The following is a 20571-nucleotide window of genomic DNA, read 5'->3' on the forward strand; positions in this document are numbered from 1 at the left end:
GGCTACATCTGTGCAACATTTGGCGCTTTTAGACTGATTAGCACGATACCATTCTATCTCCATAAGGCCCCACGACTAGTGCCTGTTCTAGCTACTTTGATGTTTATTTATTTCTTTTATTTTATTTTATTTTTTAGCTTTTGCGTCAACCCCTTCAAATGTTGTTTTATATTATTTGATGTTGCATAAACTCCCACAGCTGTACCCCAAAATACCCAACAGGTATTCAGGCCTCTATGAAAGCAAGCTGAGGAGGAGGATGTGTGGTTGAATGTTTCTTTTATTGGACCATGGCAGCAGGGCGCTTTGTGCTCGCACGCCTCTTTGGTGACGTCTCCCAGGGTCACGTCATTCAAAATCCCTTTTTTTTCCCCACCGGCAAGCGAAACGCTCCCAGAAATAGATAATTGCCCTGTCTTTCTGTTCGCTGTCCCGCTGAGTTCACACTGCTCCCACAGACACTGCATACGGGGTTGTTTCCACACATATATTTATGTCGATTGGCTCTCCAAGTGCATTCGTTCACTCACGTCTTTCATAATTTATAATGATAATCTGCCATTTCCTTGCCCCCCCCCCCCCCCCTGTAGACTTTGATATGCATTTTGAAGAATTGTGTGTGGGGAGGAAAAAGACTAAATGTAGCGATACACATACTCTGTAGCCCTGAGGCATGAGTACACATGAGACAATGTTTTCTTTTACAGAAAGCAATTATTTCTTGTAGGAGGGCTTACATATTTATTGTGATCAGGTGGGGATTACTGCTTCCTTTGCTGCATAATAATCAGTGGCGTAAAGTAACTAAGTACATTTACTGAAGTGCTGTACTTAAGTACAATTTTGAGGTATTTGTACTTTACTTGAGTAATCTCCAAATACTTTTACTTATAATCCACTACATCTTGGATCCACATATTGTACTTTTACTCCACTAAAGTTATTTGAAAACTATAACTACTATAAAGAAAACTATCTGTTACTTTGCAGATATAAATAATTATATTATAAAACATAATCCACTTTAGCCCCTATTTACTTTCATACTTTTACTCAAGTACATTTTGAATTCCACACTTGTTACTTGTAAGGCTGCCCTCAGACCAAAATACCTACGAGAGTGGAATCCGCGTTCCGCCAATGCATTTCAATGAGAAGGCGGCGGTTTCATGTCAGTGGAGGATATCTGCGCTCCGCGCAGACCTTGCGTTTATGCTGGAGCAAAGAAATTCTCCAAGCAGATTCTGGTTTCCCCCCTCTGTCCAATCGGGTGAGTCGAAGGCGTAACATTCCGAGAATCAGGAAGGGACTGGGAGATGTTTTGTTTTGATCAAGAGTCTCATGCACCCAAACTCTTCTCTTTTTAGCTTGTTGCATCTCCCCTTCCAATAAAGCAAGGGCGAGTACCCTTCGCCTGTCCATTATAGAGTTGACACTTAAAATATGATGAGGATCGCTACGCTAGTGTAACAGGCTACAGGGAGGGAGGGCGGTGCGGGAAGTGAGTGACAAGGGCGTCACTGGCTTTGGGACGGAATATGCTCTCTGCGTTTTTTGCCAGCCGCGCACCAGAAGAGTTTATCCACTGCCGAACATATTTTGGTCTGAGGGCACCCTAACGGAGTATTTCTATATTGCAGTATTGATACTTTTACTTGAGTGAAACATTTGAGTACTTTTTCCACCACTGATAATAATAATGCTATTTTTTCCTGTATGCTAACACAGCAGTAAAGGTTCTTCCTGCTGCAAAATAATGTCCAAATCACGTCGGCCTCGGTGTTTTGGTACAGTAGCCGGACATCCTCTGTTCTCTCACCTGACCCCCCCCCCCCCCCCCCCCCGTAGTAAGGGGACATCTTAAAAAGTCCTAGAATAAATTCCTTACCGAAAATGTTATTCACCAATGTGTTTGTAAAGGTCTCTAGTAACACATCATCTCACAAAGACTGAAATTCAGTTTCCTGAGGAGAATCCGTTACAGCTGCTAAAAGTTGGGCTCCCATTTGCCTCGGAAACCCAGGCTTATTTCGGCGATTGGAAGAAAAATAAGCCTGGGCGATCGCTTTAAAATCACTGTTGGAGGAAGTGTAGAATTTCCTTAACCAATCAGAGTGCAGAGGGGCTTTGCACCGAATTTGTTGACGTCATGACGCAGCAGCGTTCTCTGCGTTGAGCAGAGGAGCAGAGGGGGGTGGGGGGAGGAGAACACATGCTATTGGCCGGAGACTCCCGGAGAGATTCGCCGGGTCCGCCCATCTGCCAACAGAAACTGTCAGCATTAGCTCAGAGTAGAAAAAACACACGTTGTGTGTGAGGGATCAAACTAGGGGTTTTTCATGATCCTGAATCCATTGCAAGCATTTTGTTTTGCTCAAAAAACATTCCTTGGGGTAAAGGCGGCTCCCACAAAACTGTGAAAAGTGATGACTCATCACTAAACCATAGTTTAGTCAGGCCGTTTTTAGCCCAAGGAATATTTTACGTGCAAAACAAATGCTTGCAATGGATTCAGAATCATGACAAACCCCTAGTTTGACCCCTCACATGCAACTTAAATCTTATTTATTTTGGTGTGTTTTATCCTGTATAGTTAAGTTAATGGGACCCCAATTTCAGCAGCTGTCAAGGATTCTCCTCGGGAAACTGAATGTCAGTCTTTGTGAGATGATGTGTTACTAGAGACATTTACAAACACATTGGTGAATAAAGTTTTTGGTAAGGAATGTATTCCCGGATTTGACACTATTTCTGAACATATCCCCTCAGGCCTACTACTACTGAAACTAACTTGGGTTTTGCTGCTTGCTCTCTTTCTTTTCCCACTCTTAAGCCTGTGTGTTCTTTTTCTCCCCCCTCTCCCTCCGCTCCTCTGTCTGCCTGCTGCCTGGTGTGGGGGGCATGCTGGCCTGCCTGACAGAATTTTGCATGCGTGGCCTGAGTAACTATTATTCCGATTCAAAGAAAAGGAGCCGTACCTCGTACCAGAGTAAGTCGGGCCTTTCTCGAAAAAAGGTTGTGGTGGGCATTGCCGGGGGGCCGGGGGCCGGGGGGGGGGGGGGGGGGGGGATAATGGGGAGAGGCGAAGGCAAGCGACACTGGAGAGATGACTGGAATGACTTTGGCCGTTTGCTTCGACCGAAAGGACCGGTCAAAAAAACACCCCGGAACTTGAGGTCTTTTTCCATCGTTTCGGCATTTCTCTCGCCATTCGGCTCTGCAACTGCCCTCCCGTTCCAGTCATGTCGAGCAGTAAGTCCTTTTGTTAAAAAAAGAAAAGGGAAAAACACTAGCTTTCAGTTGGTTACTCCTCAAGGGCATTATAAATAAAGAGGTTTCACATTTGATTTGACATTTTCAAGCAAAGCACAGGGGGACGGTCGAATAGAGCCGCGTTCATACTGTACGCCAGGTGCACTAATATTCAGTACAGGGTTAGAGTACAAAATGATTCACAATTGAATTCTCCAGTGGAGCCTTAATAAGAGTGTCCTTCAGTTTCTCTGTTGTAAAGCCAGTGTAAATGATTGAAGGGAACAGAGTTTTACATAATACTGCTTAAAGTCAAAAAGTCTGAAATAATGGCACATGCAAGTGAAATGAGCCGTAACCATATGAACCCAATAGCATCGCTGTTCTGGGATAAAGTTATTAAACCCTAACCCTGGTTTAGAGCCCTGGGGGACTCCAGTCAATGAAGTATACATGGTTTATTAATGAACGCGGCTTTTATCGCCCTGCGCCGACCCGAGGGGGGGAGGGATATTACTGGGACTCTGATCGAAGATCTGCACGATCTTGCAGGGACCAGGTTGGTATTTTGTTTCGTCTCAACCGTACATTGTCCTTGGGAGTAAAAAGGCTTGCACTGCATCGCTTCTTGACAACAATGCCGCCACGGTGAAGATGAACCACGCAATCTGAAAACCGATCAATGGGGAGAATCGCACGACACACACACGACACACTTAAGGAGTGAAACGTTGCCGTGCAGGCCTGATCAGCTCTGGTTTCTCTGTGTTCAGCCGCTCTGCTCCTTCAGAACAGTGAGGAAGAAAGTATAGTCTTGGGTACCAGCAGTTTCTGAGCCATGTGGCCCTTATAGCTGGGGACCCAGTCACCAAAATGTGAGAGGACCTGTGATGTTCTGGCGTACCTTTTATTTCTGTTTTATCTATTCGTTTGGTCATTAACTCATATGCTGCTATTTTAAACATAGGCTGAACTGTTGCCAAATTGTCCTTACCTTTTAACGTGGGCACATGCACGCATAGTGCATGAGCTGTGTGCGACTCATGTAGTAGACCGGTAGACAAGATGACAGCTTTCGAATAAAAAAAAATCCATTGGAATAGACAAATCCGTTGCCAGGCAGTATCCTGCTGTAAGCGCCAGTATTTACATAAGAAAACATTGGAAACAGCCAGCTGTGCGCTATGGTAACACGTGGACACGTTCATGCACATAGCAGACGATATGTGCGCGGATCATATGCCAGGCAGGCACAAGAATCAAACAGCTATCAAATAAAAAAGAACGCGTGAAAAAAGACGATTATATGACCGTCCAGCTCCTTCCTCTGTTTACAACGCAAACCTATGGGACGGAAGCTGCGATTGGCTCTCAGACCGGATATGGAAACCTAGATCCGGTCTAAACAGGAAATACGACCGGATACAGTTAGGAGACGGGCCTAAAGTCTCCGAAGCGGCTATATACAGCGACCATACTTTTAATTGTTTCATAATGATTAAAGCTAATTAAATTTCCGGGATCGACGGGCATCGCAGAGTGGTACAGCGGGAAATATCCGGTTTCGACGGGGATCGCAGGAATTGAGTTAAGGTCCACAAAATGAGAGGTCTGCTCTGCCGGAAACATCACGAAAAAAAGTTATGGCCATTTGTATATTCCCTGTCCCATCGACTCCACTAGAAATATTAAAAAAAGAAAAGAAATCATGGGAGGGGTTCTTCATCATTCTGAATCCATTGGAAGCATTTGTTTTGCATGAAAAACATTCCTTGGGCTAAATTTCGGCATCACTTATTTTCCACTTTTCACAGTTTTGGGGCCGGGCCGAAATGTAGCCTAAGGAATGTTTTTCATGCAAAACAAATGTTTGCAATGGATTCAGAATCATGAAGAACCCTTAGTTAGACCCCTCACATTGTTTTCTTTTTTTTAACTGTTCTTTTCCTGTATAGCGGTGTCAATGGGACAGTGAATATACAACTTTTTTCGCGATGTTTCCGGCAGAGCAGGCCTCTCATTCTGTGGACCTTAATGACCAAACTAATAGATAAAACAGAAATTAAAAAGTACGGCAGAAAATCACAGGTTCGACCCTATTCCTTGTGGGTCCCCGACTATTATAGGTCAGTGTGGGGGCTTGATGTACTGTACAATGTACTGTACAAGTGCCCCCAATCAGTGCCAATTAAGCGGGGTAAGCATTTCATCCATTTAATCTTTGGTACTGTTTAACTCCGACTCGGCCGAGGATTAACCACAAGGCCACTGAGCTTGTATTATTATATTACTATATTATTTACAGTCTACCGATCTTTCCCCCAAAATAGTTTTCCCACATGTAACAGAGAAATAAAACTGGATATTATTATTCATATTTGCCTTCCTCCTTCATGTAAAAATGTTCCACATACCTACATACTGTAGGAAATATCGGTATGCCCATCGTAAATAACCATACCAAGCAGAGACTGTCGAGAGACGGAAAATGTTTTCCGAGCTGTGTCTTGGGGACGTGAGTGAGGGGCTGAGCACAACAAACAGATGTGACCATGAAGTGACAGTTGACACGCTCTGTCTGTTCCACCTCCCTGTCCTCCTCCCGGCGGCGGCGGCGGCATGCAGGCCTTACGGAACTCTCCGACAACCAGCAGTCCATGGACATGGAGAGAAGCAAGTCACCCACCTCAGGTAACGACCAGGGGCGTCACAAAGGGGGTGGAAAAGTGGGACCGATTCTCTAGGGCCCAAGGTGGAGGGGTCTTAACCCATTTAGGCCTAGAATTAGAAGGATTCAAAAGACACTTATAGAATCGGGTCAAAATTCTAATGTTCACGACTTTTCAAAAATAGCAGATCTACGAGCTCGCAGCGCGGCACTCGGTGCCGCGCTGTGAGCTTGTATATCTGCTATTTTTCAATAGTTAAAGCATAAAATAATGATACACAAAATGTGTACCCGTTCTAAATGGGTTAATTATTTTATACTTTGGCTATTGAAAAATAGCAGATATACAAGCTCACAGTGTGGCACCGAGTGCCGCCGCTGCGAGCTTGTAGATCTGCTATTTCTGAAAAGTCGTGAAAATGTGTGCAAATCTTTGAATATAATGTATTTTTATGTATATAAATTGTATATGTATAAGCGAACATTTGTAACTCAAATTTTGCTTCTGGGGGGTCCCTGGAATTACATATTTTGAGATTGGGTCCTTGGCGAAATACATATAATTCTGGGGGTCCTTCACATGAAAAGGATTGAGCACCACTGACATAGAAACATAGTTTTGTTTTTTAAAACTTAGGATTTGAAAGATTCAAAGACTTAAACAAATGTTCACGGTTTTTCAAAAAATAGCAGATCTACAAGCTTGCAGCGCGGCACTCGGTGCTGCGCTGTGAGCTTGTATATCTGCTATTTTTCAATACTTAAAGTACCCAGGGCCCAGAATTTGGTGCGACACCCCTGGTAACAACTCTCGCACACGTGCACGCACACGCTCACACACGCACACATGCACACGTACAGTACACCCACCTGCACACACACACACACACACACACTCCCCCATTCACCCTACTTCCATTTCTACCTATTATTCCACCGCTTTCCTCGTCGTGCATCACTTGATATGGCGTCCGCTCAGTCGTGCGGAGACTGCGGACACCACCTGTCACTCCATGTAAATTGCCTGTTGTTTAAATTGGCGACCGTGCCGCCAGAGGTATTAGCATATTCTAGCAGTGAACAACTATTGTTGAAGCCCTTAAAGGGGCATGAAACCTTAAAGGTTGATTTTGTAGTTTTGTTTTTCAACTTCAGGTTAAAAACTACAACAGGGTAAAAGCATGGGTGGCATGATGCTTTTACCCTGCTGTAGTTTTGAACACAGCACAACACATTAAAGGACCATTTCACCTCTGGGACAACCAGATCTTATTTTATTGTTGTTTGGGACAAGATCAAGTTATTTTTTGTGTTCAATCTGTGTTTTCAGATATTTTAGTATTTCAACATGCCACAAAGCATCATATGATGCATTTTGCATCATATGATGCTTTGCAGGTACTGTAACATGTGATTAGGTCGAACACCCTTTGGTCCGACCACCAAAACCTAACCCTAACCCTAAACCTAACCTCAGTAACCGTGACGCGGGTGATTATCTAACCTGCCAACGCTGTTCCACCCAACGGGAGTTCGACCTATGGGGCAGTCCCCGCTTTGTAGCATGCTTCAATGATGCATTTTGCATGATGCTTTGTGGCATGCTGAAATACTAACATATCTCAAAACACATATTGAACACAAAAAATAACTCAGGATTGTGTTGATCGTGTCCCAAACAACAATAAAATAAGATCTGGTTGTCACCAGAGGTGAAAAAGTCCTTTAATAATGGGTGTGTTAGATTGTAGGTGTGTCAATACAATTTAGAAGGTAGGCATTTAGCAGATGATCTTAATCCAGAGCCACTTACAGTATTGATTGATTGATTGAAGACTTTATTAGAAGTTTGCATAGGAAAAGGTACAGTTTCATGACGGTACAGTTCACTGGTACAAGGTCTACTAAAAGGAGATCCATGAAAAGACTAAGCTTATTTCCACTGGAAACCATTGAAGTATCTCATATAACATTGAATGACAGACAGATAGAACACAGTACTATGCAGTAGATATGTAAAGAAAAACAAAACAAAGACAGTAATTCTTAAACAAACAGTATATACAAAGAAGGGGCAAGGATACTGTCTGTAGACAGTAATGACACACCTAAAATCATGCTTGCACATTGGCATGTCCTTGGCTTTGGACACAACAGACTCGTTCATTTGGTGCAGCTGTGTTTCTGACTGGTCAGCCATGTTTTAATCTGCTGTAGTTTTTAACCTGAACTGGAGAACAAACTACAACATCAGCCAGGCCTTGTATAGACCCTTTTAAGAGGATATTAGTTCTATATCAATTATTCACCCAATTATTCATTCCAATGTTTGATGAATTGAAGTAATTGGGAGGTCGATCTCAACAATAGCAATTTACACCAAGGGTTGTTTTGGATTTTTTTTTAAATAATATATATAAAAAAAAGGATGAATCGCTTAAGTATTTGAGTATTCCAATATTCAATTAAATCTAAATAGGAGGCCAAATAAGGCAAAACTATATTATAGTTTTGCCTTAATTGGCATCCTATATTTTCTTAATTTAATTAAATATTGGAATACCCTTGCCGTCGAGAACCCTTCTTATCGGCAAGAGGCACTGTCGTGCGACAGAGGCATTACTCTGTTCTCTCCTCCATGACTCCGACAATTTCTCCGCTGCACTCTATTTCAACCCATCACCCCCCCCCCCCCCCCCCCCCAGCTCAGCAGCTGTACCAGACATCCTCTGAATAAGCTACGGTTTCATGTTCACAGCACAACAGAAGGACGGAGCAGGTGGAGCGCTGGGCCAAGAGAAATAATAACCATTAGCCAACAGTTTGAGAGAGAGAGCGAGAGAGAGAGAGAGAGAGAGAGAGAGAGAGAGAGAGAGAGAGAGAGAGAGAGAGAGAGAGAGAGAGAGAGAGAGAGAGATGACAGTTTGAGAGAGAGAGAGAGAGAGAGAGAGAGAGAGAGAGAGAGAGAGAGAGAGAGAGAGAGAGAGAGAGAGGCCCAATTCATACCTTGACACGCAGTGGTGTCGTGCGTTGAAAATAGCAGATCTATAAGCTATAGGTACGAGATTAGTAAACTGTTAGTTGTAATGTGTGTCTTATTAGTTACTTGAAATGCGTGGTGTGCAACGGGCATGGACATGATGACTATGATCAATGATGGTGTGTGTGTGTGTGTGTGTGTGTGTGTGTGTGTGTGTGTGTGTGTGTGTGTGTGTGTGTGTGTGTGTGTGTGTGTGTGTGTGTGTGTGTGTGTGTGTGTGTGTGTGTGTGTGTGTGTGTGTGTGTGTGTGTGTGTGTGTTGAGATGAGAAGAAGCCTCCCCACTGGCCTCTCCATGTTTACCCATTACAACTACACTTTGGTCTCTTTTCAATATTACACACATCAAGTTTTCTTTTTTGTGCCTATATGACATGCTGGAAATAAGGATGAAAGTGGTGAAGGAGAGACGTGGAGCCAGGCGTCTCCTCCAATGCTCTGTGCAATAACCAAGAACCAGGCATTTTGTACACACGTCACACATAAGCCAGCAGCTTCAGAAGTACAGGAATGATACACCATTTGATGTCTTCTTTCTCAGTGGTTTAACACATTTGTCTCTGGTTGGTTTGTCCTTGTCAACCCAGCAGAGACAACCATTTGCATGTCCTTGGCCAGCGAGACAATTGGAACGGGAAAAAAAAATCAAGGAGGCATGAAATGGATTCCACTCTGAAACCTGCTAGAGGAGCACAGATACGTCCAGTGGTGTGTTCTAGACTTGTTTTGAGGGCATACTACCAGTAAGACTCCCTAATCGGGAGATAAGCGACCGTTGGTCGCTTATCTCCATAAATAGGCCAAAAAGTAGTTTGTGCAAAATCGTCCTGATGGTGGCGCTAGATGGGACAGATGCGTTGTGATTCCATGACTGTAGAGATACTGTGTACTGGTGTGCATGATTTTAGGGCAAAATCTGTAGGAGCAGGGTGACTGTAGAGATACTGTGTAGTGGTTTGTGTGATTTTAGGGCAAATTCTGTAGGAGCAGTGTCCAAAAATGTGTTTTTTAAAAATCAGCCAGATGGTGGCGCTAGATGGGACAGATGCATTTTGATGACATGACTGTGTAGTTATGAACAATAGCTAATGTATACAATTGAAAGTGAAAGAGATGACCTTTTTAACATTCCAGCATTTACAAAAGCAGTTTCTGTTAGCTAAAGGGTGGGCATCTGTATTTATGGTTGCTAATATGTGGCTATTGTTCTGAGGTTTCAGCAATGATCACCTGACACTCCAGAGTTTCAGCGTGTATAGTTACACTTGTATTAGGCAGGCCTACTTTCAGCAATTTAACTCAAGACAATGAACTCAGTGAAGTTTGTTTTATTGAATGGAGACATGTACAAAAATGGCATGTAAAAAAAAAAAGGAGACTCAATTCTTAATAATGCAAAATAGATTTGTTTCTTTAAAAATAGTTGCAAAAAAGAAAACGAAAATGTCTAGCCCAATAAAGAAAATTGAGTCTTCAAATCTTGTGTGTTGTCTTCATTGAGTTTGGGAGAAATGCCAATACTAGCATGCAAGATGCAAGCTCTCCTGCTAAAAGTAGACACACCCACAGGCAGATCTTGATAGTGGACCCAGGTCTGTTTATTTAAGCATGGAGGCTCATCCTTCCTGGACTCCCTGGTGTGAAGGGGTGTGTGTGTGTGTGTGTGTGTGTGTGTGTGTGTGTGTGTGTGTGTGTGTGTGTGTGTGTGTGTGTGTGTGTGTGTGTGTGTGTGTGTGTGTGTGTGTGTGTGTGTGTGTGTGTGTGTGTGTGTGTGAGAGAGAGAGGACAGTGGCAACATTCCTTGCCACTTGGCAGGTCACACATTATGTTTGAGAGAGAGAGAGAGTGTGTGTGTGTGTGTGTGTGTGTGTGTGTGTGTGTGTGTGTGTGTGTGTGTGTGTGTGTGACACAGAGAGAGCAGCCCCGTTGGGGTGGTCATTTGGTCATTTTTGCACATTTGGTAATTTTTTACACCTGGGGGTCCCCCAGGGACCTGGGGGTCCCCGAAACTCCGGGGGTCCTTGGAGGTTGTAGTTTGGCAGGCAAGGAGTGTGTGTGCAAAATCTGGCATGGATCGGGGCAACGGTTGCAGAGATATGAGCAGGGCAAAAGTGTGACGTGTGACGTGTGACAGAGGGAGTGACGGAGGGAGTGACGGAGGGACAGCCGGTGGAGGTTTGGATAGTGTGCAAGTATGATCCGTGGCTATTCGTGTGGCCAGCGCATACGCCAGTGCATAATGCCTAACAAATACGCTACTTTGAAAGGTTCACGAGGGCAGACGCTATTCATATTTTTATTTCCGACAGCAGACGCCGTAAACTGTACGTGCGTTACAGGTAGATCACAGCACTGAATACGTTGGATAATGTCAGACATTTTGCATGTAATTTAGAAGACAGCATTATTTGAATGTACAAACAGGGATTTGCCAGGGCTATTTCTAACGAGTTACTGTAGCAAACTGATGATACATTCTGATAAATACATAGAATTACCCGAGGACAATGCAAACTTGCGTTGCAGTGTAGAGGGCGCTGTAACTGCTACATTCCTATTTGTATAGTGAGACAGGAAAGAGGAAGTGCATTTGTTCTTGAACAATGTGAAGGCCAGCCCATAGAGCTACATATTACCTGGAGAACGCAAACAACCTCCCTTGCCTACTAATCTCAACGAGAGTTGCTCACCCAGTACAAGTGTCCCAAGGGATGATTCCGGGTTGAGCCCACTGATTTGATGATGACATCATGAACCCATTAGTATGATCAACCTTTGTACACAATTTACTACTTCCATCTGCAAGCCCGTGTATCAAGCCCATTGGTGGAGGCCTTTCGCTTGTTCATGTTTCGGGTCCAAACCGGGCCCAACCATGCAGTGCTTGCATGGATCGTTGTAAAACTGCTTCTCCTGTCCTAAATGCATTGATTGAAAGTACACTCCTCACCTCTGATCGGCCTTGCCGCCTTCTCATAAGATTATGACAGGCGTGATATTTTAGAGGAGACATAGTCTGTCAGGTAAATGATCTAAGGGTCCGTAGTGTCTTGGATTGTCCCAGTATGGATGCGTGTGTCTGTCACGTGTCTGTTCACATAGGAGGCCTGGGCTGGCGTGCGCAGCAGAATGTCAAGGGCTGACTGGTTCAGGTCTCCTGAGAAACTTTGAAAGGTTATGGTTACCCTGAGACAGAGATGTACACAGTGGCCGTCCCATGGAAATATCATGTCTCCTAAAAGGCCATCCCGTCTGGACCTTAAGATGAGTTGTTATGGTCCGATTGATGCCGATTTGATTCAGGAATTTAAAAAACGTTCTTTTAGAGAGTTTCATGAAGGCTCAGTGTTAAGGCTTTATCAGAGTCCAAGGTGAAGAGCTATCACCTCAAATTTTAGGTGATAAGCTATCACCTAAGTGAGTACTGAGGCGGTATTTAACTCTTTGGAAGAGTACTTCTTCTACCATTGCCCACAACCCCATTCCTGCTGTTTACTCTAGGCCCATTTTGATTGATTGACTAGGATACGTTATTAAGGTACATGCAGAGTTAAAAGCACACAGAATGGTTGACACACAAAGCCAGAGGCTTGTTTCCATTGTAGTCCATTAAACAGTCAACATTCAAACAGGTAGACTAAACAATAATGTAACAAAAAACAGCTACACACTAATGTAGAATACATTAAACGCATGACATGAAAGGAGGTAGGGGTCCTGCCTCCGTGTACAACCCTGCAGAAATGCTAGCCGGGCAACACATCTAGCTAAGTACAATTTGAATGTGCGTGGAGCCATGACTTTAGGTCAGCTTTAAGCTTAAATGGGGAAGTATTTGAAGGAGACAGTGAAAGGTCTCTTTTGTTCCCCTCTATGAGCGACGTCGATTAGCAGTGAATGAAGCATGTGGTGGCAGAGACCCAGGTCACGGTCAGGACATTCCGTTCCCAGCCCGTCACTGTGTCAATTAGTCAGATAGAAGGGAAACCAAAGGACGTCTGAGATGGAGAGACGAGGCTTGAATGAGACACAGGCTGACACCTTTTATATTGAGTCGTGTCCATTTTCATTTCCCCTTTTTGCTCAGAGAGGAAGACAACATTTCGCCAATTAGCGATATATCAGTGGAGACAGCTTTCGTGGCGTAAGACTGGCCACTTGCAATACAATTTTCAGTTGAACTTAATTTTACATAGATTTTTAAACTAAAGTAACCCCTATAGGCCTAGTTAATTGAAAGTAGTCAGCTTACATTTTGAGACATTTTAGCATGTACAGTTTATGACCAAGTACTACATTTTTCTGACTATGTTGTTTTACTGATCTTGTGCGGGAAATGCAGGCGCAGATCTACATGCTCACAACGCATCGCGATGGAGGCGTTGTGAGCATGTAGATCGGCTATTTTCACAATTTCTGCCTCCCTATATATTTGACAATTTGGACAATGTTTAATTTGCCATTTTAGAGATTCAAAAGTCCTTAAATTGGCACTTTAGAAATGTGAAGATACCCTCTAGACACTTAAATGTATGTGGGTTTGTTTACAGTTGAGTGAGAAAACAATGTTTCACATTAAGTTAATCATCTGGGGATTGTGTGTGATGTGTGATGACGTCATCAAACGATAAAGTCGACGTCAACTCAACTTTTGACTGAGTCGAGTCGACTTGCAAAAATCACAAGTCGTTAATGCCCTACTATACACCCATATACAACCACTGCCTGGTCCTGAAACAAGAAGAGAGTCTCAAGGTGGAGCAAGGAGTTGTTTGGTCCTTTGTGTAGTTTTTAATGACCACAACGTCCATTTGTGGACGTTTACTCCTCCCTTGGTCGACAGAAACTTGCGGTTTTGTAATTCTCTCTCTTCTACCACCTCTCTGAGGCCATTAGAGTTCTGTCTGGCTGTCACACCTGCCAGCCCCCCAACTCTACACCTTATTAAGAAACCCTGGCATCATCAACATGTCCATAACTTCAGTCCTCATGACGAGACGAGACGAGACAAGCCTATCTTTTCTCTCCCCGCCTCCACCACTCCGACAGACGTCCTCCTATCGCCATTAAGCCCCTTCGATTGACGCCTTGTTGGTGCCGCTGCTCCTACCGCCATCCCCTCTTGTTACCGTGTCGCTTTTCCTTTTCTTTGACATCCCCGGGGTGTGTTATTGTGTGTTTTTGCCTCATAAACAGACGTCTCTGAAAGGAAAAACGTGGCGGCTCACACAACGGGGTGGATGTAGGCTAGCCTTGGTTGACCAGGTATCAGTCGTGAGACGGGCTAATGAGCTGACACTGCGGCGAGCGGCGCTGACCTAGCACGATATATTTAGAACGCAGCTTCTCGGAGGACGGGGACAGAACGCTGGGGAACCTAACAGCCAGTGCTGGGGTTGCATTTGAGCCTGTGCCACCTGTGGCGCTCCATGGCAGAATCTCTCCTAGTGAAGCTTTGAACAGTTACACGCATCCCAACCAAGCGTTTCATTTGACGTTTTCCCTTTTTTCTCCACGCTGGGAGATAAGTGCCATGCCGAGATGGTTAACTATGTGATCGTCAGATCAAGAAGGCACTTTGATCTGGAAATCTTCTTCAAAATCATTTCACTCCTGTTGCGTTAAAGCTGAAAGTGTCGCATTAAAAAAGATGTTATCTTTCAGCGCATGCATTAAACATTATGTGCTTTTAGACGGCATGCTCAGTGGGCTATAGTTACGTACAGGCTGCAATGGCCTAGTAGTGGCGGCTGCACCTTTGTGTAGTGATTAGTTGTTTGTGTTTTTTGGTGATAGCGGCTGTAGTGAGTCATTGTAGTAGTGGTCGTGCGGTAGTTGTAGTAGAAGTAAATGAAACATAGACATACTGGTATAGTCTCTATTTAAATAGTACTATTCTATTTTTTATACTATTTTTTTCATATGTCATATTTCATACACCCTGTCTTGCTAATGACACTAACCCTGTGTTTTGGGAACCAAGAAATAAAAGATTTTCTTCTAAAATGTCACGAAATGAAACTTTTTTTATGAGTTTCATTTTGTGACGTAGCCTACCTTCACCTTCAGAGGTGTTTCTGGTTATAATGGACACGTAAACATGAGGGGGAAAAAAGCTATCACAGAACTTCTGGGCCGTTTCAGGTTATTGAAGCAATAAGCCACAAGAGGCAAGTGGTTACCGGGTATTTTACACCGGCTGAGAGGCGTTAGGTATGCATGCGGGCGGTGCTTAGAAGCACCCGCACGGCAGGATTTGAGAGAAAATCAAACGTTCCCTTCTCTAGTTCAGCCTCACAGCACTGTGGAAAGAAATGACGCACCTGGCTTTGATATAAACTGATTCAAGGTGGGGGTTATAGTCTCAGATACCACAGCAATTAAAGGGAAACCAGCCAATCAGAATCAAGGAATGGAACTAGCCGTTTTAGAATGAATGTTCTGGGTTACCCTTCATAGTGGAAAGAAGACCCTTAACGGTATAGCATGTAACCTTTAACCACTGTGTCATCACAAACCTCCTCATAGGTATGACCTCTCACCTGCAGGTCTCTTTCCTCCCCCCCAATTCAACCCCGCTGTGTATTTCTCTCTCTCTCTCTACTCCCCCTTCTCTCTCTCTCTTGCCCTGAAAAGTGTGTGTGTGTTCTGTGGGCTCCTCTATTCCAGTTCATTACCCAACCTCCCTACACAATGACCCCCGCGTCCTGCAACCAGAGCCCCTGGCCAGTCTGAGAGGCCACAGCCACTGCAGTCCAGTCTTTTACTTACTGGACAATGGTAAGAGGGGTCAATGTCGTCCAAAACGGATGGATCCTGTGCTGTGTCCCTCCTCGCTCCGTCATCTTGCTTGGGGGGTGCCATTCATTGTTTGGTGATTGGGGGTGTGGTGGGGGTGGGGGGTGGGGACGGAGTGTTTTGGACCAGCAAGTGGTTTTGATGTTGGACGGTGCATGCAATCGGACTGTGTTTCTAGTAAGCCTCGTCTGTTGCAGCTTTTGCCATGGTACTCGTATTTATGGGGACTCTCTCCACCCCCCACCCCACCCCACCCCAAACCCAGGGGCGTCATCTGGGTCATCAGACAGCAGGGGGTGACATTATGCCAACTCCCTACTGTTCACGTTTAACCTCAAATTCTCTGAAGTCAGTGGTGGAAAAAGTACTCCCATTATCAATACTGCAATGTAGATGTACTCTGTTACAAGTAAAAGTCCGGAATTCAAAATGTACTCGAATAAAAGTATGAAAGTATTGGTATCAACAAGTTCTTAAAGTAACAAATGTAAAAGTACAAAATGTTTGAAAATAGCAGATCTACAAGCTCACAACGCATCGCAGCACGATGCGTTGTGAGCTTGTAGATCGGCTATTTTCAAACAGCCTAGGTATAAAATAGGGCTAAAGTGGTTTATGTGTGTTTTATAATATTATAATTTATATCCGCAAAGTAACTTTGTAAATAAAGTTTTCAAATAAATGCAGTGGAGTAAAAGTACAATATTTGGATCCGAGATGTAGTGGAGTAGAAGTAAAAGTATTGTAAATTGGATATACTCAAGTAAAGTACAATTAACTCAAAAGTGTACTTAAGTACAGTACCTGAGTAAATGTACTTAGTTACTTTACACCACTGTCTGAAGTGTTTCAGCAGATTAATCTGATTTCGTCGCAATCGATGCCCCGTCCATCCACACGTGACCCGTGTTATCATTTAGATAAGCCTTTTATTGTTTAATGCAACCGTTAATTTATTAACCACTGTCATCGTGGCATCCCTATTTTGGGAATGTCATTATATAGGCTAACATTTTCAAACATTTTCTCTTTTCGGCCTCAAACAAATACTGAAAATAGCTGATCAACAAGCTCTCAACGCGTCGCTTGAGGCCCAGCAAGCACGGTCAGGACCTGGACCAATCAGTGACGTCTGGATTGGGGCCAGATCACAGCCCATATGGGAGGGGATGATCTTGACGTCATTACCAGGACGTCATATGGACTTTTTAGTTTGACAGGATTTATTGTTTGTAATGTTAGTTGAAATATGAGCACATACGGTTATATTCTGGGACATATCTAACTAATGATATTTATCTGGCCTAGAATATCACCTGATTTCAACTAACATAAATCCTGTCAAACAAAAAAGTCCATATGACGTCCTGGTAAATTGACGTCAAGATCATCCCCATATGGGCTGTGATCTGGCCCCGATCCAGACGTCACTGATTGGTCCAGGCCTGACGAGGGCTGTCACGATTATGACATTTTACATGACGATTATTTGTCACTCAAACAATTGCGATTAACGATTTAATTGTGTTTTTGTCATTGACAATTACATTTCTGCTTTTAAGTTGCAGATGGTAGATATGACACATAATTACCGACATATTTGACAACTTTATACTTAAAAAAGAACATTGATAGTGGAAATAGCCGATCTACAAGCTCACAACGCGTCGCGATGCGACGCGTTGTGAGCTGCTATTTCCACTATTTTTGACCTTTTATTTACATATATCAACATTCTTCAACATGGAAACGATTATGACGATTATGAAGAAAAAAAAATCACGATTATATCCAAAAAATCACGATTAGACGATTATGTAATAATTGTGACAGCCCTAGTCCTGACCGTGCTTGCTGGGGGGGGGGGGGCTTGTGGTTCAACTTTATTTTGTTTAAATGGGGCTACGGTCACTTATTTTTTGCCACCCCCTATTTCTATTCTGAAATTACACCTCTGCCCCCCCCCCACCTTCCTGCTGCCAGAGGTGGGCGGATCTGGTGGTGTTTGTTGTGCCCAACCTGGTCCGTGGCCTTTCCATTCTGTACGCTGTGCTGCCAGCGCTGCCAGTCTCCTCTGTACTGATGTCATGTTGTGCCTCCGCTGGACGTGACTGCACATCCTTCACCGCAGTGGAAGGCCCCCCCCCCTCCCCCCTCTCTGTACATTCACCGTCTGCGCATTAGAGGAGAACGTCACCCATTTTTTTCAACCGCATCTTCGCACAATCGGTCCTCGGTAATCAGGCACGTGCACACATAGACATCAAATGGAGCTTGAGCCCCAGCCCTTTTACCTATCTGTAAAAAAGTGCCCTCTCCAGACCATGAATGCAGTTTTTACTATGGTGAAAGAAATGCAAATGCATGCCATACCTGAAGGCAGCGTTCAAGAGAATTGCCTTGTCCAAACTCTCCTGAACTTGAAAGAATTGCCCTCTCTGTGTAGAAATCCATGCCATTACGCCACATCTCCAGTATTGACTTGATTATGAGTTCAGTGTGGAAACAAGCACCGAAAAATTGACAACTGCTATTTTCGGTGTGTTCACCAAAAGGCCCTTTTAGAAATGTCATCCCCTGCCCCTCTAACATTCTCTGCACGTCCCTGGTCCTCGGTAATTAGAAAGTGTCTGTCTACTCACGAGACGAGGGCTGCGGACCGTTCAGAAACCGGCCTAGAAATCTGTGCAGTCTCGTAAAGAGCATTGACGGTAAGGACCAATTATATGAAGACAAGGTTGAAAATGGGTGAAGTGCTCCTTTAACTCATCTTCTCAGTGTCTGCCATATCGCTGTTCTCTCTCTAACCGTATTAACAGTACAGTAACCAAACCTAATGTTGCTTAAGCTCACCTTGCACTTTTTTTTAGCAGAGTTCTGACCAAGGTTATTATAGTTTTTATGTTTTATTTGCGTTTCATTTTGACTTTTTGTTTTCATTTTCAGATGAGATTGATTTAGCCTTTAAAGCGGTTAAACTGCTAAAATGATCCCCCCACCTCTCTTTTTCAATTATAGTTTTTATTATTGTGTTAGTTTTAGTTGACTATAGTAACCTTGGTTGTGACCCAACTAACTCCAGAGTGGAACGGAAACAGACTGAACCACTGCTCAACGCTGTCCCACAACAAGGAAACTAAACTAAATGAAACAAAACAACGCTATTATTGGAAATAATATCACAATGCGTCACAAATTATGCATAATCTGATGATGGCAACACGGGTGAGAAATAATAACGACCTGTTTTACCAGATATCATAAAACGAAATAATATTGTCAATGTTGGGGAGGAAACCTTGCATGTCAAAAAATGCATCACAATTCAGGAAATGGGATGGACAAAGAGCCTGTGTTCCAATGGATCCTATGTAGTTATTTTTATTTTCATTGTAGATTTAAGTCTGTCTGTGGGTTTCTAAAACTTTGGTTGAACCAGTGAAAGACATTAAAGGGGCCACACCATAAAATTCAAAATGTTCTATTTTTTCATGTATTTTATTATTCCCAATGTATTTTTCCGCCCAAAAAAACACAATTGTGGTACTTTTGGGGTGGATTCTAATGAGACTATGGGGTGGGCGGGGTAAAGTGGTGCTAAAATTGGAACGATACAGAGAAGATTAGCATGGTGCCATGCTAAAATTGGAACGATACAGCGCCCGTCGATACAGCGCCCGTTGCCCACAAAGGGCATTTTGGTGTCGCATCTGAAACGGCTTGGAATTAGAGACAGACAGAACATGACATTTCTATATGCGAGTGGTTGCTTAGACTAAAACCTGTATAAAACCAATATTTATATAAAATAGATATTTTTAAAAGCATGGTGTGGCCCCTTTAACAAAAGCTTATGACTAAATAATAACTCCATTGGATCCATTTGGAACACAGGTAGCCTACTTTCCCCCCCAATTTTCCTGTAAAGTAAGGGTTTTAGACATACAAGGTTTCAACCCGACTGTGACAATCAGGGACATGCTGGGCCCCTGATTCAGCCCGGGAAAAAGAGTTGGAGAGGCCCTCATTGCGTGCTATAGAGAGAGATCTCTCTCTATAGCGCTGCTGCTACTCAAAGATTTGTCATTTCAGATCATGACAAGTGACAACCAGTGGGCCAATTACATGAGTTATATTTCGTCATTGTCGGGTGGAAACCTTGTAGGCCTATGTCCAAAACTGTTTGTTTTGTATTTATCATTTTAAAAATGTTTAATGATTTAAACTAGTGAAAACAACCGATCTACAAGCACACAGTGCTTGTAGATCTGCTGTTTTCACTACTTTTGTGCGATGGCCTTGTATGATGAAGCAGAGCTTTGCTTTGCGAAAAAATGCGAGGTTTCTACCCGACAGTGACGATTTACTTTGTTGGCCGCCCAGCCCCCAAAATGAAACAAAGCCGTCATTTTATTTAAATTTTTATCCCTAATGGTCGGCCTGGACCGGCCGGGAATGAACCGGCCGTTCGGGAGTTGTCCCGCTTTTCCCAATGGCCAGCACGTCCCTGGTGACAATACACGGTATGTTATCTTCCTTAGCTCTCGTTAATGCTCCTCGGTTACCAGAAGGCTGCCCGCTGAGCCAAGATGGGCTTTTAGAGGAGTTACTGAATGAGATTACATGGATCAATAAGATAATCCTTTTTGACTCAAGGACCATCACGTCTACCTACTGCAGATGAAGGCTCCAAAGGTTACAGTTATTACATAATTGCCTGATTAATTGCATTTTTTTTTAGCTAAACTGTAGAATTGTTAACGTTCCAAAGAACTACAGTATAGCATTTTGAAAAACGTTAATGAATTTACAACC

At 43.5% G+C, this 20571-nt stretch overlaps 1 protein-coding gene across 1 annotated transcript in view; it reads left to right on the forward strand.

Moving 5' to 3' along the window:
- Positions 1–20571, forward strand: part of stxbp5l (syntaxin binding protein 5L) — a gene marked incomplete at its 5' end in the record, with an annotated part of 431930 nt that overhangs the window by 362081 nt on the left and 49278 nt on the right. Inside the window, 2 exons of the mRNA XM_080753048.1 lie at positions 2921–2989; positions 5878–5943. Of these exons, the coding sequence (XP_080609174.1) occupies positions 2921–2989; positions 5878–5943 (135 nt within the window). The remainder of the gene's footprint in view (positions 1–2920; positions 2990–5877; positions 5944–20571) is intronic.

Source organism: Nannobrachium achirus, assembly GCF_963921795.1.
Source record: "Nannobrachium achirus genome assembly, chromosome: 22".
Classification (NCBI taxonomy): Eukaryota; Metazoa; Chordata; class Actinopteri; order Myctophiformes; family Myctophidae; genus Nannobrachium; species Nannobrachium achirus.